General features: G+C 40.2%; 1 protein-coding gene across 1 annotated transcript in view; it reads right to left on the reverse strand.

Annotated features, from left to right (window-relative positions):
* Positions 1-455: 455 nt before the first annotated feature.
* The window catches only part of LOC134673779 (focal adhesion kinase 1), a 119,583-nt gene continuing 95,257 nt past the window's right edge, over positions 456-24,781 (reverse strand). The window contains exons 18-26 of the mRNA XM_063531805.1: positions 24,034-24,238; positions 16,012-16,139; positions 10,793-12,003; positions 9,352-9,468; positions 8,489-8,588; positions 7,425-7,492; positions 5,671-5,873; positions 4,842-4,952; positions 456-3,756 (exon numbers count right to left, since the gene is read on the reverse strand). Coding sequence (XP_063387875.1) covers positions 3,213-3,756; positions 4,842-4,952; positions 5,671-5,873; positions 7,425-7,492; positions 8,489-8,588; positions 9,352-9,468; positions 10,793-12,003; positions 16,012-16,139; positions 24,034-24,238 — 2,687 coding nt within the window. The 3' untranslated portion in view covers positions 456-3,212. The remainder of the gene's footprint in view (positions 3,757-4,841; positions 4,953-5,670; positions 5,874-7,424; positions 7,493-8,488; positions 8,589-9,351; positions 9,469-10,792; positions 12,004-16,011; positions 16,140-24,033; positions 24,239-24,781) is intronic.

Genomic DNA, 24,781 nt, shown 5'->3' on the forward strand with positions numbered 1-24,781 from the left:
ACTGCAATGTTCTGCCGCCAGAGTGCAGCACTACTTTGTTTAGTAAACCATAGAGTAACTTATACATACTATAGGCCTTACACAGTTTTTGACAAGTTTTCACTATATGTTGATGCATCAAGGCGGTTTGTTTACAGGTGGCCTACCGCGAAGCGCGAATAGGCAAGAGTGATAGAGAGGCAGAAACCGAACTTTCGACTGTCGTGTTTCACGGTAGGCCATGTGGATTGGCCTAGTGAAGACCTCTACTCAGAGTTTTACGTAATATTCCCTATTGACAATCAACGAGGAAACCTCCACACATACACAAGTGAACTGTCCATTCCAGTCCCTCTACCTGCTTATTATAATTATATAGACACCTAAAGGAGGGTTATTCCCACTAGTTACCAACAAGTTGTTACCAGTGGTAAGTAGTGGGAATAACAAGGAGGAGGGCTAAATAAAACAAGACATATATTGACTTGTCCTTTATTCAGTTTAATGCATAAACGAAAACCAGTTCACGTCTATATTTATTTCATAATTGTAAATAATCTCCGACAATCGACTTGGTATTGAGGGCGAGTCTTGGCTTTTCGACCTAATACTTTATACTCGTAGTTACACTGGTAGATATAGAATGTTACCTGTTGTTATTTCTATAGGCCTCATTTCTAGGCAATTGTTGTAATAAGAAGATTTTTTTTAGGCTAAACGTAGTCTCAAAGCCAACACTCTGATATATATAGCAAGCTCGAAGCTCCGCCGTCGACGTATACCTTCACTTTGGAATGAATCCTGCTTAACTCTAACACATTAGGAAAACTATACATTAACCGAAGTTGATCAATAAATAAATTCTGTTTTTAATTACAAAACTAACCGACATACATACAGTCCCTGAGATCTAAACTTACAATAAAACTTTGGATTAAAAATTATAATAATTATGAATCAATTCGGTTTGTACATTTTTACAAAGTAATCTGAGTCCAGTTAAATGCTGTAGCTATATTGAACAAATTAAATGCAGAAGTTTACAAGTTGTGACAGTTAAAGGCACCTTAACTAATGAAAATATACAACACAGAGGTTCTTTACACAGAACACATGGAGTGGATATACTTTATATGACCATATACAACGAGATACTAATGACGCCTAAAAGTAAACAATATTATAGACACAGTTTTTTTTTAGTTTAAAGAGATGGGTAAAGCCTGATCAGGATTATAATGATCACGCGCCATGTTGCGGAATTTCACTGGAACTAATTTTTCGTACTATACTGAACTGTCACCCTATAGGCACTGGTCCCACCGCGAGCTAGTAAGCTATGAGCTATCGGCTATAAACACGGAACAAAAGATAAGCACTCCCATGTAAATAAAAGAGACACGGCGATATTTATAGTTACTCGCCCAGCGGTGAGCTATAAATATCGCCGTGTCTCTTTTATTTACACGGGAGTGCTTATCTTTTGTTCGTGTTTATAGCCGATAGCTCATAGCTTACTAGCTCGCGGTGGGACCAGTGCCTTAGGGTATGTATACATATGAATAACAGCGCCCTCTTGACAATGATCATATTAATGGACAGGTTTTAAATTATCAAAAATTAGCGCTTGACAACCATATTGAAAACCTTAGTCATCAAATTGCGGTAAAAAAACTAATTTATGCGTCTTTAATATTTATTTTTGTCTATGGTATGACTCCATGTGCGCTGCGCCTTATTCAAATAATACGATACAATTCCATTATTCACTGTTTACTGGAAGATTCAATTCGCTCGCGCGGTATAAAAACTGCAACATTACACCAAAAATATAAAATTTGTATGAGTAATTACAAAACTTACGCGGTAGGTGCAATCATAAGGAATGTGCTGATTATTATATTATACGTATGGCAACATTGACAACAAAAATCACAATAATCCTTTTTTTTATGACATTAGGCTCGTTACTCTATATTGTGTTTTTTATTATCTGTTGCCCATATTAACTCGAATTAGGTAAAATTTTATTGGCAATAATATCACAAATTAATATTATCAATCGGTTTTAACTTCGTAATGTTTTGTGCTCGTTTTTGAGAAGCCAGTTGCACCTAACTCAAAAATCTTTGAATTTCATTAAAAGTTTATAATTTTTGAATTCGAAACGTCATAATAATTTGAAGCTCAACAATGCCGATGATGATATGTTGATAGATATAACAAGTAACACATAAGCCAATATGTGATATATTCTATTCAGTTTTCTATTGAACGAACTATATAATACTCGTGTAACTTTGATAACGTCACTAGTATGCGACATACTATACTATACCAAAGTTTATTCAATAGAAAATCGTATTGAAATAACCAGAACTTGGCCTGGGTATAATTTCCTTAAAAATGAAGCGAGAATATAGTCCAATACTTCTAAAGAAACATATATGTCATATGAAAGAAATTAATGACAATTATTTGGCTCAGGACTTAAATTAAATTGACATCTATTCCACTACATAGAATATTGAGCAATCGTTTGATTGTCTTTCGAAGCTTAAAGTCGCGGAACAAAATCTAAGCGGCATTGCTAACTTCAAAACATAATTAAGTATCGCGGTTAAGTACTAGTCACTACTGCCTTGAGAATAACTGCGTATAGAAGCGACCTAGAAAATAAAACAGCCGATATTATGTCTATGTACCTTTTCGACTATAAAGTTATGACAATCACCAATATACTTCAAAATAGGGAGTATTCTGCAATCTGCCGCCAGAGTGCAGCCCTAGCTCAAACTGTAAAATCATAGAGCTACTTATAGTCTGACAAGAAATTGTAGAAAATTATTGAGAGGGCGCCACTTCCTACGTAACTGTCACATTTTTGACGTAAAATGTTTGCAACAATTTAGTATGGATTTCTTTAAGTTCGTTTTTATTTAAGTTCTATTATTTTATGTATATTATACGATGCGGCAAACATTTTTTTGACGTTTTCACAGATTATTTGTTATATGACGGTTTATTGTTTAAGCTAGTGGCGCCCCCTACGCTTTTTTCCCTATTAGTTAAATTATCCTTGGGATAACCTGTCCATCGTCGGTCGCTTCTATACGCCTCAGTAAAACCGCCAATACAACTCAGTTTCACTAGTTACTCCCAAGACTACCGCACATACCGTAAAGCCGTCAGCCTCACCGGCGAAAACAAATACTACAAGCGAACGAAGGCTTTCAACCTTGCTCTGTCACGTTCTGATCTACAATAACTTTCTTGCTCACAGAGTATATTGGCGGCGACTCAATCTTACCCGACATGGCTTGTATGCGACTTTTAACCGACTCCAAAGGAGCTGCGTCGATTTTTTCATCAATGCTCGAAGATGAGTGTTGAAAAGAGCCGCCGACATCAGAATTTCCATAGATATGTTGCTCCCTAATATTTCCGTATAGATTATAATTGTGGATCAGAGCGGACACTCGATTAGAAGTCACTGGGAGGCTGCTATGCTCTTTAGGTAGTTCGGTAGTAGTAATTTGACTAGTGGTTACGGGTTGGTTGATTTTGAAGTCCGGCTTCGGTTCCTCTTGGACGGAGGGTTGGAGGGTGTTTTGGGGGGAGAAGTGGGGTTGGGGGGAGAATGGGGGGGTCAGGACGGACGGGTCTTGGAGCGCGGCGCGCCAGTCGATGGCGGGGTGTCGCTCGCGGATGCAGTCTACTACGTCGAGGAGGTTTTTCGCGTCCATCGCTAGTACGTGAGCCGCTGCGAGCATATTTCTGGAACAAATATTTGAATTATTATGTTAGTAGTTCGTAAAATATACATAGGTTAAGTTAGGCCATTTGGGGCCACTTGCACCATCCCACTAACCCGGGGTTAAGCGGTAAACCAGGGCTCTCCAAACCCCGGCCCGCGAAACGTTCCAATCCGACTGTGGCCCGCGCGAAAATTCTGAGGCGCAATATGGCCCTCGGGTAGAAAAGTTTGGAGACCCCTGGGTTAAACCGTTAACCCAGTGTCAAATTGTACTAATAACTTCAGGCTTAACCGGTTAACCCCGGGTTAGTGGAATTTCGCAAGTGGGCCTTAGGGTATTTATTTAACCATTGCCCATAAATCTATATCTATAGCTCACCGCTGGGCGAGTAACTATAAAATATCGCCGTGTCTCTTTTATTTACACGGGAGTGCTTATCTTTTGTTCGTGTTTATAGCCGATAGCTCATAGCTTACTAGCTCGCGGTGGGACCAGTGCCTCAACGACCGGTTTCACCACGCTGACAACCAATCTGACATTGACACCAATCTGACATTGACAATCCACCGTACATTGCTTGTCCAAAAAGTAAAAGTTGTCGGTAAATAATCTCGACAATGCAGAAGTGTACGGGAAATTGTTAATTCTAAATAGTCAATAGGCGCTTGGCGTCTGGATGCTGTTTTGCTGTTTATCTATAACTTTTTATTATAGTTCGTTTTTTTTTACCATTAGAAAGAAGGTAAGCGATCTTTAGAACGTGTTTATCAATTGAAAGGTACATCAAGATCGTTTACCTTTTTTCTAATGCTAAAAAAAGAAACAATAGCTAGTACATATGTAATCGCATACCTAAGATACAAGGTAAATGTTTACTTAGTTTAGGTATTGTTCAAATTTCCATTAGAGACAGAAAATACACATTTGTATCGGTATTAATGTTGTTAAATTGATCTTTACCTATATTAACCTGAATCCATGAATGAACTGGTATTTAAGTATAAATTGTATAATTACCATTGTATAAATCAAATTAGCATAAGTTTTAAATGAATAAAAATTATCTTATCTTATCTTATGATGTATTTAAGTGGCCGTACTCACTTGGTGTACTCGTGGTGTAGGGTGGTCGCGGCATATTGGAGCGCCAGTCGCATGGCTTCCACCAGCGCCGCCATGTCTTTACTCAGCACCTGATGAGCCATCTCCACCTCCCTGCAATGCATAATATCAAGATGAGATTAACACATTCCCTGCCACAGTTGTAGCGGCTAGCGCAGTTTTTCCGCTTTAGCTTTGTACGCGTACGAACAAAGAACTAGGGCTTCCAAAATTACAGATATGTCAATTACGTAATTAGTTACGAAATTCAACATTTTAATTATGTAATTCCGTAACTGATTGAATGTTTTAAAATAAAACAAAAGTTTCAAATAATTGGACACATGATCACATGATTACACGATCTTCTATGTTTACCTACTTTTTTATTAACCGACTTCAAGATCTCAAAAGAAAGAGGACCTCGGTGTTCGATTCGGTTGTATGTTTTTTGTAATGTTTGTAATACCACAGCGTTATTAACATTAGCAGATAATGCACGGAGTTCTGTACCGATGGCCTGCAGGGCTTGCGGAAGGGCGCGCCGTCGGTATCGAGATTAATATGTACAATGCAGCACCTGAATCCCCGGAATGACTACTATAGTGACTATAACCTTTGTCGGCTGTAGGTGTCAAAATGTTCAAGAGACAATGAAACACTGCAATGAAAATGGCACTACAACAAACGTTGTAAATCGTAACGCATCACGCAGTGCCGATGGTTTGCACGGTGGGCGCGGGGCCTGCCCTCGGTGGCGAGGTCATAATTATAATTATGTATAACACATGTCGGCTTGTCAACAAACACAGATAACTAGACAAGTACTGACCGTCGGTCCGCGCTCGGGAAGGGCACCACGACGTTGTCGACGGTGGCGCACAGCGCCCTCAGCTCGGTGCCGACGGCCCTCACAGCCTGCAGCACGGCCGGGGCGGGCGGCGCGCCGGCGGTGGCGAGGTTGGCGAGCCTCATCACGCAGCGCACCACGCCCGTCGTCAGGCAGTACACGGGGTCGTCCGCGTGCGAGCGGGGCTGGACATTACGCTAATATTTATTTATTTCCAGAGCTCGGAACCGGTATTGAAATACCTGTTGATATCGTTCCAAAACCGTTATATTATTTCGTTCATTAAAAAACCGGTCAATTGATGGAACGCGAACTAACAAATAAATTACGTTCTCTCTCCTAGCCGGTAAGAGGGAAAAGGGGACTTTATGGTGCGCAGGGAACGATATAATACCGGTTACTCTTGGCTTTCGGAGACTCTCGGTTAAACTCGTTGTCATGCGTGAAAGAGATATCGATATTTACTCGTTCTATCTCGCTTCGATATTTTCAATTTAACCGGTTAATTTCGTTCCTCGAGAACGAAATGAGAACGGATATGGCATAAACCGTTATCTCAAAAGAACAGTTTTTTAACCGGTAACCGTAAACGGTAACGAAATTCTTTTCGTTCCCGAACGAATGACCGAAACCGGTTTGACAAATGAGAACGGTTTCCGAGCCCTGTGTATTTCATTTATTTCGACGCCCGGTAGGGCGGAGGCCGATCGGACGTCTCAGGTATCGCTGGGGCGATGCGGTTGAAGCGGACTTGCGCGATCTCCATGCCGATAACTGGCGGGAGATGGCACAGGATGGAAACAACTGGCGTGTACTCGTGTCGGAGGCCAAGACTCATTTTGGGTCGCTGCGCCATTAAGTAGTAGTATTTATTTGGACATCCAACAACTATGACATTAAACTTTTATATATTGTAGTGTAGCTTAGAGAAAAGAATGCTCACTCCATACATCAGGGTTTGGTTAGGTACCAAAACTACTACTACATCTAGCATCGAGTAGCGGAATTATCAGTATCCACTGCTAGTACTACTACTTGACAATAGATGTTCCGACGATCGAAAAGTCTAATGCTCAACAATTTTCAGCTAATATTATTATAACCGGATTAACCGGAACTATTTTCAACTCCTTCTGCTTTTAATATTAGTTGTAAATTGTTGTTCAATACAATTTTAGTGAGTTGCGACACGGAGAGAATTCTAGTATCAAGTAGCAGTACTTACTGATAATTCCGCTACTCTATGTCAGGCCGGGGTCGTTTTCACCCGCCGCCCGCGGCCGACAGCGGCCCGCCGCCCGCGGCGTCTGAATGGTATGTTCGGGAATGCTCGGGAGTGGTCGTTATCGCCCGCCGCGTGCGGCGTTCCCCCGAAAACGACCACTCCCGAGCATTCCCGAACATACCATTCAGACGCCGCGGGCGGCGGGCCGCTGTCGGCCGCGGGCGGCGGGTGAAAACGACCCCGGCCTTAACTGCGAAAATAATAGTCGTCTTGGTCCCAAAACTGATGTATGGAGCGAGCACTCTATTCTTACTAGATTTCTCTATGATTGTAGTAACACAAAGCAACACTAATAGCACTAATTTACAACACACTGAACCATATAAGTAAATAATAAACAATTGTACGAAAAAAAATGATTACAGCGGATATATAATTGAAAGTACAAAGGCAAACTTATCCCCGTTAAGGATCTCTTCTGGTTAACCTAAAAAAAATTACTTGTACTCACCCTATCCTCGCTCGGCCTGTCATTAGGCTTCACAGTGTTCGCTGGACTATTTTCAGACGAGTTAGGCGCTTGAAAAAACAAAATTCCATTAATTTTCGCTTATAATAAAAAAGCTATAGGAGCATTCCATGAAATTGTCTACCGTTGTCCCGTACAAACGCGAAGTTTCTGAAGATTGAAAGGTATAAGAGTTTCCTTTTCTATGACAAATGGTCAAAACTATGCACAGAAAAATAATCGCCTGCTTTAAATGCCGAGAAAAATAGTCACAACACAGGAAACAAAATGCGTTTGTACGGGACAGCCCGTGGAATGCTCCTATACTGCTATCCGGGAGTCAAGAGTTCGAGTTTCACTCAAGGCGATGGTTTATTCGTTTATTTTTTATTAATAAAATAGATAAATGCACGAGTGAGTAGCTTAATGTTAAGTATGTCTCACGATAGTTTAAAATAGGGGATATTAAGCAAAACTTTGCATAGAGGGCGTCACTAGGTCAATCACATGCATGGCCTACGGTGAAACACGACAATCTAAACTTCGGTTTCTGCCTCTCTATCACGGCAAGAGCCTAATAAGCAAGAGCCTATTCGATCGATAGAGAGGCAGATAAAGAAATTTCGATTTTCACGTTTCGCGGTAGGCCACCTGTAAACAAATCGCCTTGGTGCGTCAATGTCATAGTGAACACTTGTCAAAAAACTGTTTAAGGCGTAGTATGAACAAGTTACTCTATGGTTTACTAAACAAATTAGTGCTGCACTCTGGCGGCAGAACATTGCAGACATACTCCCTATTCGATTAGAAGTATATTTTATTTATTTTAGAGAGATAATATAACCTCCTCAGGCCCAGCCATACAAATAAAAAATCCAATACATGCCACTGAAATTTAAATTTATAGTGTAGAAAATAGAGTTGATTTTGTGTCGTTGGAAAATTGAACGAAACAAAGCAAAAACGACTCTGTTCCAATTGAATAGGATTTAGATTTCATCGAACTGAAGTGGTACTATAGGTAGGACTTTGGGCCTTAGTAGGATAAAATAAGTGTGTTACAATACCTGTCTGGTTGGGTGTCTTGTCCTGCACTGCTATGTTCTGCACGCCCTCCGCCAGCTTATCGGCAGGCTCCTCCGAGGACTGCACGGTTGACAGGCGATTCTGTAAGCATTTGTTTTTTTTTTTTTTTTTCAATTTATTTGGGACAAAAAACAGTACCACACAGGGTTCAAACACAGAAATAGAGTACAAAGGATGATAAAGTGTGAGACCAGCAACATCGTCCACAGATTACTAGATTACCTACTGATAAATCTACAATGTATATAGCGTAACAATATAAATGATGTATGTAAAAGTAAAATTAACAAAGATAAGATTACAAAATAGGTTTGTGGATGCAATTACAAATTCGTATTGGCAGAAGTAGTCTTATACAGTTTAATGAGCGAGTAAACAGTTAAAACAGCATGGCCCATGGGAGCAACTTTTAATTATGTTTTGTTTTGTTTCAATTAGATACCAAGCGTATCGACCACCGCGTAAGCGTAGCGTACCTTCGTATGTCCGGGTACTCTCCTTTACAAGACGCATTTCTCAACCGAATCTCGTAAGTTTTTTGAGTAGATTAATATAAATTATGTTTTTTTTTGACAATTCAGTTTTGGAAGTCCTCTTCACTCTAATGTTGCTGTCTCGCCAGGTCGGCCAGCAGGCGTCTCTCCACCGCTTGCTCGGTGTCCAATTCTGGGCTCTGTGGCTATAGACATAAGGTTATTACCAGTTTGTCCTCTTGCATCTGCAGCCATCGGCGGTCTTCTTCACTCTGATGTTGCTGTCTCGCCAGGTCGGCCAGTAGGCGTTTCTCCACCGCTTGCTCGGTGTCCAATTCTGGACTCTGTGGCTATATACATAAGGTTCTTACCAGTTTGTCCTCTTGCATCTGCAGCCATCGGCGGTCCTCTTCACTCTGATGTTGCTGTCTCGCCAGCTCGGCCAGCAGGCGTCTCTCCACCGCTTGCTCGGTGTCCAATTCTGGACTCTGTAGCGTTAGAAATAGGGTTAGAATTGATTCAACGAGTTTACTTGACATTAAAAGGTCCATTTGAGAGTGGTTTTGGAGAAAGATGATTGTTTAAGACTATTGATACTAAAACTATTTAGGCCCATTTGCACCATCCTACTAACCCGGGGTTAAGCGATTAAACAGTTAACCCAGTGTCAAATTGTACTGGTAACCATGGTAACTCCAGGTTTAACCGATTAACCCCGGGTTAGTAAGTTGGTGCAAGTGGCGCTTACTGTCGAAAAAAATTAAGAGTCAGATAATTTAGATTAAAAACAAAGATATTAAGTTTTTTATAGACTCTTATAGCATAATCGAAATAGGACACAGGTAGAAATCTATAGAACAGTCCTGAAATTTTATGTGTAAGTATGTTAATAAAAGATCCTGTTTTATTATCCAGACTATCTGTGGTTTAGTTAGGGTCTAGGTACCGCCGCCATCTTGGAAAATTTCGTCCTTTGCCAGGCGTGGCTCACTCCGCGATTTAGTCGCTGTGCAACAGGTAGCTAAAAGTACATCCGTTCCACTCTAATTTTGGTGGCTAACAATAAGCCGCGCGTGGCGCTGTCGCCACGTAGCGGCCATATCTGTCCTGATCGTAACAGACGCGTTTTGTTAGAGAGTGAGTCTTCGGTACCTAGTAGGTGCTATTATTTATTCTGTGCCTTTGCCCTATTGCCATTGTGCTAATATTGATAGGTAAGATATTTGGCTAGTTTATGCAATCATAATTGTCAAAAAAGCTGGTAAATACTAAATTAGAACATTGTTTGAATACATGTAATGTAAACTTTAAATGTGAAAAGAAATATTATATAACAATCTCTCAAATGGATTAATTTGGAACTAACATTGAGGTTAGTATTTTTTTTACAATTTGTACAGTTTTAAATATGCCAAAAATGTTAATGGTTCATTTTAGTGCGGAAATATTAATTAATTCAGATGTTCTGGAGCCAAAAGTTCCCAAGGGGTGTGTTAACGACAATGTTAGTTCTTTCTCTTTTGAAAGTTAAAAAATGTGTCCCACGTGAAAAATTAAAGCTCAAAACATTTTTCACGTGTGACACAAAAATAAAAATAAAAAACCCAAATTCTACCGGAGAAAACCAACGGACACACAAATGTCTGCAAAAAAAATAAACATTTACAAAAATAAAACGTGTCACAACTAGGGTATGTACAATACAAGTGCCTGTCAAATACAAAATCTACAAGTCGCCAACATGCAGCTAAGAGCCTACGAAATAAATAAAAAATGTCTAAGAAACCTTCATGCAGGGAAATTCACCTGGACGGGTTGGGCGACCGCGACCGCCGAGCATTCTTGCCGCGACGCGTACAGCGCCTGCGCGTCCACACTGGTCGCCGACGCGAAGTGTGGACGCGGCGCGAACGCCGCGCTCGCCGTGTACTGACTCGCGGTCTGCGCGGACACTTGCGGCCGATACAACATCGGTTGAGGCCCTTGTACCACGCTATGCCCACTGTATATAGGCTGAGACGCGCTCGCGTAAGACATAGGAGGGATCACTCCCATAGGCTGAGACACGAAGGTTTGGGATAACGGACTGGCTGAGCGTTGAGGGAAAAACGCTTGACTAGAAGCTATAGGAGGCGACGGCATCTGCTTTGGCATCATTTGCATGACATGACTAGGTTTGACTGGGCTTTGGGAGTACGGGACGCCTTGGACGACACCGACCGGCACGCCGTACGTGACCGGATGAGAGGCGACCATCGAAGGTCTGTACTGCTGCTTTAGACCTGCCTTTTGGGCGGCGACGGCTACGCAGCTTTTGACATTATCGCCCCCGAAATCATAGATCTCTTCGACTAGAGGCGGATCGGGTTGCGATCGCATCTTATTGACGACACTAGCGGCCAATTGCGCATTTAAAGAGCCCTGGACAGAGAACTGTCCTATGTCCTGTTCCCTTCTGTTTCTCGGCGGAGGCGACGCCGGGACCGAGTGCTGGCGAGTGAAGGGAGCTATAGGGACGGGGGAGCCGCGATGGGAGAGACTGCCGCGAGCGTTGCGTTCCAAAGAACCCATTCTGATCGGCGCTCGTTCGGCCGTCGACAAGGTCCCTCGAGTGTTCCTCTCTAGCGACCGAACTCTACTGGCATACGGTTCCGGAGAAGGTTCTTCAGAGACGTTCTGGCAGAGATTATCGCAGCTCTCCCTAGCGCCGACCACGACAGTCAAAGTGTCTTCGGGAACGACGGGGTCGAGCTTGTGAAGCGACGCGACGGGGATAGGGACGGTTTGCAGGGGTATGTCTATGATTTCATCGGGTTTGGGGTTGATGATTTTGGTGATGTCGGTGTCCTCCGGCAGAGCTTGGAAGTCGACGGCGACGGTGTTGAATACCGAGGCGGGCGTGGTGTAGGCCTGCGGGTCGAGCGCGCGCGCCTGGTTCTCGCGCAGCAGGTGCGCCAGCACGAGCGGGTTCTGCGCCACGATGTACGTCTGCGGCGCCGCGCCGCCGCTGCTAGATTCGGCCGCTGCGGACAACGGGTGTTTTGAATAATAGTACATTACTACAGAGGCCGGGACGAAAGGGGTTGCCGGCCGAAGACATATAGACGGCCGAGCGAAGCGAGGCCGGATAGGTCTGAGCGCGGGCAACCCCATTTCCCGCCGAGGTATGTATAGTGCTTTTCTCAAACATGCAATGAAATAAATAAAATAAAAAATCCACGAAACCCAAGTTTTATTTATAGAAAAAACTAAAAGTAAACTACACCCAAAATATAACCAACATACCTATATCATTATCACGCGTATGTTTTACACGAGTCGTGTATTTTTACTAGAGTCTGTGCGGAAAGAGAAGAGTCGTGGCAGAAACGGGAACTAACATTTTAAATTTTATATGGCAATCCAACCCTTGACACCTGTCTTGTAAAAAGTAAACAAACTTCTGTCATTGTATATTTTTATTAACAAAAACCGCAAGTTTTATGTATAAAATATTTTCAAAACACGATGAAACCGTACATAAAACCACAAGAAAAATTATATTTAACATTGTTCGGTTTTGTCAGCGGGAAGAAAACGGCTAAAAGCCGACTATCGACTTACAAAAAGTCGCGGAACGTGTTTCCGCTATTCGCGGGTATTGATGTTGTATTTAATATTAAATAATTACCTATTTAATAAGCCCCCTAAGTAACTTGTCTCCGGTAAATAATCGGTAAGTATATTCATTCAAAATATATTAATTTTCATAAATATGCAGGTCATTCATGATCTTTAAAATAACTGACAAATAGTCTTGATACTTTCCATTTTATGCATATTTATATGTAATTATTTTTTCAGGATTGTGTAAAAGTACCTACGGTATCTCGAATAAAAGACCGCTAAGTAGGTGATATGCAAGAATTCGTAATCTACGTGCCGGATTCAAGCACATCCAGTTCCTCACATCAGTCCCTGGTTGTTCTGAAGCTAGCTCAAACATAAGTGACATTGAATATTTTAATTCAGACGTCGATTACAAAGAATAAAACCTTTTCATAAAAATATTTCTTTATTTGTAAGTTCGTTTACTAGGTTCTGTTAGTTACGAAATTATAAGTATTTCATATTTAGCAGACTTTTCGGCGAAGTAAAATATCGTGAGATGAGAGAACCGGACATATCCCAATAAGGCCTACCTACTTATGCACTATTTTTATTCATTTTCATATTTATTATTAATAATGTACACATACATTACAAGTCAAGTTTACAATGGGTGAAATATATCCCAGATAGTAAAATTACAGTTCTAATGCCCAATTTTTACCCGATCTACCCGGTTTTGTATTAAAATAACTGTTGGACTGCACAGATTAGGTAGTACATAAATGAGACTCTATCTTGTTTGGTACTAAAATTACAGTTGTATTGGGCAGATTCTTAACTAGTTTTAGCAGTTTTGTCAATCGCACTGTCACTTTTTAGTATCTGAAACATAAAAACAAAAGTGTGTTTTAAAAAGAAAACTAGTGCCTGCGCTAAATCAGAGCATTGATTTGACGAGCGGGCACCACCACCAGGCTCCGTTTAGTAAGCCATGGTAAAAAACCGGAACAAAAGGGGTACAAGTATCATGACCTTTAGTGTCGTACTATAATCACGTGACCAGTGTTGTCAGCATAGCAAAAACCATAAAATAGCACTGGCGCGCCCTCAAATCCCACGACTCTTCTCTTTCCGCACAGACTCTACCCGTATATTTTCATGTATCTTTGATTTTTTCGCCTTGTATCCGTCTGACTGTCGTTTTCGTCATATAAGTTTACATAGTCTTTCATGTTGATATCATGTTTCACATACATCGTTGCTTTATGCATGGAGTAAATAAGTATAATTTCCACAGTGTTGACGAATTTGTAGTTACATTCATTTAAAATATGCCACAAAACTGTTTCTAATAAACTGTAAGCCATTTTTCTTAGTTTCTCAAATAATAAAATTGCCATAAGCAACCATATACATACTTCGTCTTTGATTTGGCGGCAGAGGCAGCAAGTTATTTAAAATCAATTCTGCTTACGCTGCCAATTCCAACACCTACGATTACAATTAATATTAATTTCATTATTTCGTCGGAACTCATACTAAAGTAAAAAAAATCAACAACGCACCATAAATCCAATAAAATAGAATGAAAATTTTTCAACTTTACCTCCATAACAATTAAAAAAAATAACTACGCGTGTTTGAGTAGACCTTTTTACCGCTAACGTTTAGATGAAATATTTTAAATGTTTTTATTTGTGTAGTTAAATTTATAATTTAAAATTATAGAATTTGATTAATTATATATTATTTATTAAGTTCATGTTGATTTTATACAAATAAAACTGCAAATTTATAGCAAACATTGTTTTTTGTTTTTTTTTTTATAGGCGTAATAGTGGCAGAGTGTCATTGTCAGCAAATACAGCCTCTATTTTTTTTAAATGGATGAATGCCACGATACTGTGTCACAAATATCTGTGAAATGAAAATTAAAAAAGAGGACTTTGCCGGCCTAGGCCTGCAAGATTTGTATGAAATTCCATTAACGACCTTTTGTCCTAGCCGCACCTGAAACGTCATACTTCGCAGCCTATTATAAGGAACATAACATCAATATTTCATTGCATGTTTGAGAAAATGTTTTTTCTCAAAAATGGACGGCAAAGTCGAATTTGCCGTCTAAAAAATAGGTCGCGAAGCGCGTAGTTTATGGTCAGTCAAAAATTAAAAAGTTAAAAACATTGCAGTCTCGATTTTGGGACTGCAATGTTGCATACAAATTCCATTATTTGTCGAGTTCCAAACTTTTTAAAAGTTGAAATGGCCATATCAAATGAAGGCACAGGCCCATTAAACAGCCAAACAGATGATTAGTACCGCGACTATTTAGATGTCTCAAATAGGTTGGCGTATTTTTGGCAGAAAAATACACTTCTATTTTTTTATTAAAAAAAATAATAAGGCGGCAAGGGCTTCTTTCTGTCAAAATATATATGTAAGAACGTTGCTTTTGTAAAACATTTCTATGATATTTATATTTCTTGCACCATTTTTGAGAAAAGCACTATATATGACTCGGCTGGAAGGCTACTTGCTGGCTTCGGATTCAATTAAACGGACTCCCAAGGTCGTCCGTTTAAAACGAATCCTCAGCCTGCAAGTAGCTACTTCCGAGCCTCGACAATAATGTACTATTGAAGTGAAAACTTCTTTAGCGGCGCTGAGCACTTTTTGAGGTGGGGAAAAAAATCATAAATTCGATTCAGCGTAACGCGTAACGAATGGGTCAATTATAAATACATAGTGCTGCAGACATTCTGGACTAGTCATTGAGTTTTCACTTCTCTCGGCACTCCCGGAGTGCAACCCGTTGTTTTTTTTTTTGGTGGAAACACGAAGTACAATTCGAGAAAAAATATCTAATTAAGTAACACCGAAATGGTTGCAAAAGCATTAAAGTTGATTCACCCATAAAAGACTGACATCATTCAGATACCTATCGTTTTGATGTTAGATGCACGTGCAAATTGGCCTAGAAGTCGCAAACAAAAGCTGGTATACTAATTATTATTATTTTATTTGTTTTAAAAAGGTGGTAAAAATTTTACTCTTTAGATACGGAACCCTAATAATATTTTATACAATTGTTCATAATTCATAATTCGTTTATTGTCTGTAGAACATGGGTATATACAATGATGGAACATGATTTAATATAGAATCACCATGGTCTTACCAATAGGCGTACAAACAGTCAAACTTATAACTAAATACTTAAAACATAAGTCATGCAAATGCAAATTACAATAATATTATTTACAAATCTATAATTTAACAAAAGTGGTCTCATATTACGGCGATTTGTCACAGTTGTGATATAATAAAGAGCTTTTCAGCCGAGTACCGTGTTGCTAAGCTTGCTGAGTGGCCTAAGTGAGGTACGATATTGAAAAGCTTGACTATATCACTATTGTATATACAGATACATATGTGCTCACCGGTGAGGTTGGTGACGGGGCGGCTGGGCTTGGGCGGCGGCTCGTCGCCCCACGAGGCGGCCGCCACGCGCCGGTTCTCGCGCCGCATCGTGTCCCACGCCGTGCTGCGCTCCTCCTGCAGGATCTCACTGTAAACACAAATAATACATTTATTTCTCATTTCTCATGCTCTGAAAGCCGTCACTCGGTCACTGTTGTTCTAAAAGGTGTGCAGAAAACATGGAACACACACTTGCTCGTAACATGGAACTTATTGAACCGCTTTTAGGTTCATAGCCCTAGATATTACGTACGCGCGCTTTTAATTATATTATCGCACTTGTGCGGTGAGAAGCAAGTTGGTTACTTCGTCAGTCGTGTGGATCCCGTATGAGTCGACTTACGCCTTAGTTCTAGAGAGGATTCAAAAGGATTTTCTTAGATTTTTGTATAAGAAAATGTATGGGTTTTACCCATTTTTATACCCGACTAAGTTTTTGCTCGGAGCACTTGGCTACAACTCTCTAGAAGTAAGGCGTAACTGCAACTTACTGGCTACTGTTTGTCGCATGCTGCGCGGGGAATCCGACTGTCCAGACCTCGTGAGTCGTGTGCTCAGACTGCACGTGCCGGATATTCCCAGGATGAATCTAAGACCGCGGGTGCGCCCACTGTTGGCGGTGCCATCGGCGCGCACTGTGTCACGCAGGAATTCCCCGCTCCCTCGTGCATTGACGCTACTCAATGCGCTCCTGACGTCAGCACCTGATTGTGATTTGTTTGCATGGAGATGGACGACTGTGCACCGTGAGTGTCTGAAGTATTGTGAGACGATGGATGACAGGCCTTCCACAGTCCGTGTAGTAATACTATGTTATGTGATTTGTTATTTCTGTTCTTCCTGTGTATGTTGTATCTTGTACCTACTTTGTGTTATATTTTAGTTGTAATGAAATATTTTGTAAGCGTTTCTCGGCGCATTGGTATTTTTACTGTAATGCCGTGTAAACATAATTGTGTTAAATAAATAAAATAAAATAAAATAACCGATAGAGTTAAAATTTTAACTATTTGCTAATAATACGTACGGAGAGGAAGCCTTCTTAAATTGGTCGAGTAGATTTTACAACAAGGACTCGGGGCGCCGCACAATATCGGCTCGTGTGCGTGTACAGTCGCCATCAGATATATCGGAGCGGCCAAGGTGTTCACAATATCTGAACACGCGCTCTAACTCCCTGACAATAGAGGCGTGTTCAGATATATGTGAGCACCTTGGCCGCTCCGATATATCTGATGGCGACTGTACCAACGTAGCACACTTGTATCACAATGAACTATTTTAATTTTCACTTCTCATGCTCAAAAAGTGCACCTTTATGTCGTGCGTAGACGACATAAAATCGCATTTTATGCTGTAGAGCATAAAAGTAAAATTTTCTTCTAAGACTAAGGTAATCGGTCTCAACAGCCAAACAGTTAAAACATATTGCACAATTTTACTGAGCAATAAAATTGTGTAAATGATAAAACTTGTTATATTATTTCATTTTTGCTACAATTTATTAGAAATCCGTATTTTCTGTCATTCAATTTAGTAAATCACATAAAATAGGAGTCGATTATCGTTCAAAAATGTCATTTTTACCCTCCTCTACTATTTTGGTCGAATACTCGTAGAATTGATTTATAGTTTAGTGTGGCCAGTTGCTGGCAAATTACCCTATTCAGAATAACAAATTAGATAACGGTCATTGAAATGTTCAAAATGCCGTTCGCAAAAATAACATTTTTCTACAACAACATTGTTAAAACGTTACCTTGATTGAATCATTCGTCGTTAAAGTAGTATTTTAGTAGACATAACGTTACTCAGTTTGCACACAGCACAGCGACATCTAGCGATAAATTGCGCTAACACATCTATTTTGTAAAATTTAACCGTTTGTAGGAACGCAGTGCCCGACTATAATCTTCGTAACAGACGAAATGAAAGTAAATATTAAATACAAGTATAGTATTCAAGTAAGTATATTTGAAGTGAAAACTTCTTTAGCGGCGCTGAGCACTTTTTGAGGTGGGGGAAAAATGATAAACTCGATTCAGCGTAACGCGTAACGTAATGCTGACGTCATGTGTCACGGACAATGTTATTCACCAAAGAACTTTAGTCATAACGTATCATAATCAGGTCAATTATTTAAAACTGGACTTTTATATTAAGCAATAAAGCTCAATGTTCTTGTACGGGCTGAAATACGAGGATCTCACAGTTACATTCTAACTTTATAGCACTCAAATATAATTCAATAAAGCTACATCTTGATGAAATCGTTAATTAAAGTGAACCAGTACTAGACTGGTGAATAAAACTCAAAACATCATGACCAAATATATTTAGATGCGAGGTCTGCAAGTAAAGTTACACAATTTCTATTCGAATTTTAAACAATTAACGCTACAAATTTAAGCTCACTGGCCAGCAATTTCGGAACTAAAGTTTTTCAATAGAAAGGAGGATGGGTCAATTATACATAGTGCTGCAGACATTTTGGACTTAGTCATTGAGTCAGTCTCCCGGAGTGCAACCCGTTGTTTTTTTTTTTATCAATGACATGCAATTGACATTTAATTTCTGTAATACTTGGTCTGAAAATGCAGAATCTATTATAAGAGGTCTTAACTGAATAATATGGCATATATGGCTGTTAGTAGAGATGGGTAACTACCCGGGTAAATACCCGAGAGCGGGTATTTACCTACCCGCGGGTAAATACGCGGGTATTTTCGTTTTTCTTCTAAATTTGATGTGTTTAATGGTATGTGATTATAAATAAGATTAATTTATGTAATTTTTTTATAATGTTACATATTTAAAATGTATGTTCAAACTAATTACGAAAAGGTTGCTATGAGGTGAAGTTCGATTTTAACATATCAGTCCAATTATGAAAATTATGTAAAATCATACCCTGGCTTCCGGAAATGTTTTAAAACGCTTTTAATATACATTAGAAAGATGAAAATAAATACTACTTATGAATGATAATAAAAAAAATTGTGCAGCATCCCCACTTGGGAAGCTCATAAGTCAAATACAGTTAGTTTTAGGACAAAAATGTATTTAACCTTTTTTGTAGGAAATTCTGTCTACTTTAGTTTATACATACAACACTTTTCGATATTAATGACAGATTCCAAAAAATATGAAAAAGTTCATTTTACCCCCTCCCCCCTCCCCCGCGGCCGAGAGTTCGAATGTGTATTATCAACGTATAACTACGATAATTTACTCGTCTTTAAAAAATTACACTTATGACGGCCTTTTTATTATTTATCAAAATTATACTAAAAAATCCTCAGTTACAACTGCAGGTTTCACTAAATCATTTCATTTTAAACGACACACAATAATTACAACCATTAAGGGCCACTTGCAGCATTCACTAACCCAGGGTTTACCGGTTAAACCTTTGCGTTACCATGGTTACCAGTACAATTTGACAGTAAGTTAACGATTTAACCGGTTAACACCGTGTTAGTGGAATGGTGCAAGTGGGCCTAACTCGGTTTATATCTCCACTTTAACACAAATCGACATGTGCAACAAGAAATGAATCTACCCGTCCGTATTTTTTTTTATGTAATAGTCAGCAAACGGGTAAATACCGGGTAGATGGGTATTTACCTGGGTGGGTAAATTGTGTAAATACCCGCGACCCATCTCTAGCTGTAAGCAGTTGCTCGAAGTACAAATTAAAAAAAAACTTTCCACCCTAGGTGGGAATTGCAATTTTCTACCCGGCTATCAGCCTATGAAAGGTAAACTTTCCGCATAGGAGAGATGAAAATCATCTTGCATCTTATTGGTATTTGAATCGGAATACAGACTAAGAATAGTCTGCAGCGGATTTGATAGCCCGCGCAGTGAAAGTGTTATTTTAAACGTCAAACTTCTATGAAATTATGACGTGTAAATGACATTTGCACTGCTTGGGCTATCAAATGCAGGGGTCGTACAAAAAGTGCGGATGACGTCAAACCACTTATAGGATGATTTCAAATAGTATTTTTGATTTTCATAAACAATTATCACTTATCATTTATCAACCTCTTTATTAAACGATATCGCCACTTGAAATGAGTAAACACGTTTTTGACTGACACATTGTCAATCAGATGAACAATAAATTGACTTCGTTATTGTTTAGCTATTGTATCTTCACGATTATATTTAGCTAAAATTTATATTTACTAATGTATAAGAAAACGTTCTAAAATGTCATCTTTACTCGAATATTGTGTCAATTTTCCGTTTTTGGAGGTACGTGACAAACACGTATACTGCTCTTGCTGTAATCAAGATATACCAACGAAGGTAAGCAATATTAAAAGACATTTATTCGTGAAATTTATTTTATTCACTACATCACCCTACCACCTGTATTATTAATTCCATGGATTTATTTACGATTATTTTGTTACTTCATTAATACTACTTTGTTACTACATGTCACACGGAAGTTTAAATACAGAGTGTGTACTGTCTCTTCCGAAAATCGTATTTTCCATATTGATATTTTTGCCATTCGCAATTTTTACCATTTTACTTTTTCTCGATAGCCTCCTTTTCCGGTAGCATTTCTAACCATTCGCATATTTTTTTTCCATTTTTTTATTTTTCTTTTATCCGCTGCCGACTTTTTCTGGTCCGTTTCTACCAATTAACGGTCATAAGTAAATTCCAATATGCCGTTTACAAAAACTAATAAAACTAGCAAGTGTAATTAATAGTTTCGAAGTGTCCTGACAATGTGCTCGTTGATAAAGTAGTATTTTAGTAGACACAACGTTAGCCAGTTTGCGCGCGGCACAGCGACATCTAGCGACAAATTGAGCTGACACACCTATGTTGTTCGTGAACCGTTAAGGCTCCAGTACACAGTGGTCAAAGATGGTCCATGCCAAGCCATGCTTTGAAATGCGCAACAGTAGGCCTATATCACGTAGGTGTTCACACAATGGTGCATCAAAAAAAAAACAAAAATCAAAATCAAAATTGCAGGCTCTGATTGATATAAATCTATAATAAACTGATAAGTCTCTTCATTGCTCCACAAAAATGACATTTTGGGCTATTAACATTTAATCAAGCGGTCAAAAATTCAAGAAACTAAACAAACAATGGCGACTGTGTGAACACCACAGGCCACGGTACGCCACGATTCCTTTGAAGTGTGCCAATAAACCGACAACTCCCCGATTGCTCACCACGGCTGACAACTGACGGCAGTCGTCCGCCATTGCATACCATAGCCCCCTGTACACAATGGCCAGGGTGTGGCATGGCCCATCCTTCACCACTGTGTACTGGGGCCTCTACACTGAGACCGTTCGTGCCATTATAAACCCCATTCATTATAAAACTTTACAAGCCTCAGTTAGTTAATGTATGTTTAATAGGGGGTATTACTGCAGTGTTCTGCCGCCAGAGTGCAGCACTAGCTCCTCTAGTAAACCATAGACTAACTTATACATACTGCGCCTTAAACTGTTTTTAAAATTAATTAAAAAAAAAATATGACATTGACGCATCAAGGCGGTTCGTTAACAAGGGCCTGCCGGGACACGCGAAAATCGAAACTTAGTTATCTGCCACTTTTTCGCTCGAATATGCAAGAGTAATAGGGAGGTTAGATAACGAAATTTCGATTTCGCGATTTTCTTGTTTCGCGGTAGACCTCCAGATTGTGACGGATAGTGGTAGTGGCGCCTCCTACGCAATTTCGCGTAGTATTCCCTAATACTAGCTTTTCGTCGGCCTGGAATGATAATAAGTTAAAAACTATCCTATGTTCTTCCATGGAACTGATGGAACTGCAATTTTGCACCCGGCTATCTGCCTACGAAAGGTGAACTTTCCGAATAGGAGAGATCATCTTGAATCTCTTGTTTCAAGATGATCTCTCCTATTCTCCTATTTGATGTTGTTTTTTTATTTGAATCAGAATATCCAAACAAATTAATTACAAATAACGGTCATCGGTAAATTCCAATACGCCGTTAGCAAAAATTTCAAAACTCTAAAAACATAAAAACAATACTATTTATGGTAATAGAGACTGATAATGTTGTAAAGTATTTTAGTAGACACAACGTTACTCAGTTTGCGCGCGGCACAGCGCCATCTAGCGACAAATTGAGCTATAGTTCGTTTTTAGGGTTCCGTATCCAAAGGGTAAAACGGGACCCTATTACTAAGACTCTGCTGTCCGTCCGTCTGTCACCAGGCTGTATCTCACGAACCGTGATAGCTAGACAGTTGAAATTTTCACAGATGATGTATTTCTGTTGCCGCTATAACAACAAATACTAAAAACAGAATAAAATAAAGATTTAAATGGGGCTCCCATACAACAAACGTGATTTTTGACCAAAGTTAAGCAACGTCGGGAGTGGTCAGTACTTGGATGAGTGACCGTTTTTTTTTTTTGTTTTTTTTTGTTTTTTTTTTTTTGCATTATGGTACGGAACCCTTCGTGCGCGAGTCCGACTCGCACTTGCCCGGTTTTTTTAGGGTTCCGTATCCAAAGGGTAAAACGGGACCCTATTACTAAAACTCTGCTGTCCGTCCGTCCGTCCGTCCGTCTGTCCGTCAGTCCGTCCGTCTGTCACCAGGCTGTATCTCACGAACCGTGATAGCTAGACAGTTGAAATTTTCACAGATGATGTATTTCTGTTGCCGCTATAACAACAAATACTAAAAACAGAATAAAATAAAGATTTGAATGGGGCTCCCATACAACAAACGTGATTTTTGACCAAAGTTAAGCAACGTCGGGAGTGGTTAGTACTTGGATGGGTGACCGTTTTTTTTTTGCTTTTTTTTGATTTTTTTTTTGCATTATGGCACGGAACCCTTCGTGCGCGAGTTCGACTCGCACTTGCCCGGTTTTTATTGCAGTGAGGATGTCCTGATTGTAAAAATCAGAGAGATTAGGAAGAGTATAATTTCTAATTATCTTTGTAAAAATAAAAGAATACGTGTAGCCCATACTTAATAATCGATTTATGATAATAAGAAAAATTAAATAAAAATAAAAAAACAATACGAAATTTAGGTGTAACAAAAATACAAAAAGTTATGTTCCAGCATACAATGACTGGGGATCGAACCGGGAATCTTCCGTTTGCAAGCAAAAAAGCGACTGTTTGCATAACACGCCATGATAGTACTTAGCTAAGCTGACGAACTACTCGCTTAGGTCAATTAACTACCTGTCAAATATCAGTGTCAACAAAATTGCACTGCACTAAACATGACGGCACTCCAAATTCGAGCCGTGGTCAGCCCGGCAACGTCGGAAATGGTATGGCAACGTCGCAAATGTATCTGTACACGACATTTGTGAGCTAATGAGCTTTGAATTTTGTATGAAAAGCGAACCACCTTAAAGTTATTATTACAACCAAATAAGCGTAATTAGTACGACTGATCGACGGGATAACCGGGTACACAAGAGCGTCTCCTTGAGATGATGTTGCCGACGTCACTGCGATGGCTCATACGCCCAGCACCGCGACATCACGGAGTAGAGTCGCGATGGACATACCTATAGGGGAAACACACCAACTTACAAGAGCGTCTCCTTGAGCTGATGTTGCTGCGGTCGCTGCGACGGCTCGTAAGCCCAGCACCGCGACATCACGGAGTAGAGTCGCGATGGACATACCTATAAGGGGAACACACCATGCCAATAACCGGGTACTCACAAGAGTGTCTCCTTGAGCTGATGTTGCTGCGGTCGCTGCGACGGCTCGTAAGCCCAGCACCGCGACATCACGGAGTAGAGTCGCGATGGACATACCTATAAGGGGAACACACCATGCCAATAACCGGGTACTCACAAGAGTGTCTCCTTGAGCTGATGTTGCTGCGGTCGCTGCGACGGCTTGTAAGCCCAGCACCGCGACATCACGGAGTAGAGTCGCGATGGACATACCTATAAGGGGAACACACCATGCCAATAACCGGGTACTCACAAGAGCGTCTCCTTGAGTTGATGTTGCTGCGGTCGCTGCGACGGCTCGTAAGCCCAGCACCGCGACATCACGGAGTAGAGTCGCGGTGGACATCTCGGAGGGAGTGCGAGCCTCTCTCCGTTCTCCAGTTTGCCGATGACGTCGTTGTTCTTCACGCCGCTGAAGGGCTTCACGCCGAGCATGAGGATTTCCCACATACAGACGCCTGGAACGATAAAATACTTGTTTATACACAGTGTTTTTTTTTTAATTTCCATCGTTTGCATTGCAAACTTAATACTCTTAGCGGCACTTGCACCATCTCACTAAGCGCCACTTGCAATATTACACTAGCCCGGGATTAACCGGTTAAACCTGGAGTTTACATGGTTACCAGTACAATTTGACACTGGGTTAAGGGTTTAACCGCTTAACTTCGGGTTAGTGGGATGGTGCAAGTGGCCCTAAACGGTTAAACCGTTAACCCATTGTCAAATTGTACTGGTAACCATGGTAACTCTAGGTTTAACCGGTTACTCCGGGTTAGTGAATGGTGGAAGTCGCCCTAAATAAAATAATATCAGACTATAGGGGGCAGCATAGGAGCCGTCAGATTTTTCCAGTCAGAAAGATCAGTTTATGCTTCCGATGTAGCCCACCCCACAAGATGGCAGAACCTACTATGCACAAGGAAACGTACCGACGAGAACGGTAGATGGTAGCACTTGCTTTGGAAATGTACATGTGCACATATGTTTTCGATTCAGGC

This window comes from Cydia fagiglandana, chromosome 19 (assembly GCF_963556715.1).
Source record: "Cydia fagiglandana chromosome 19, ilCydFagi1.1, whole genome shotgun sequence".
Lineage (NCBI taxonomy): Eukaryota > Metazoa > Arthropoda > Insecta > Lepidoptera > Tortricidae > Cydia > Cydia fagiglandana.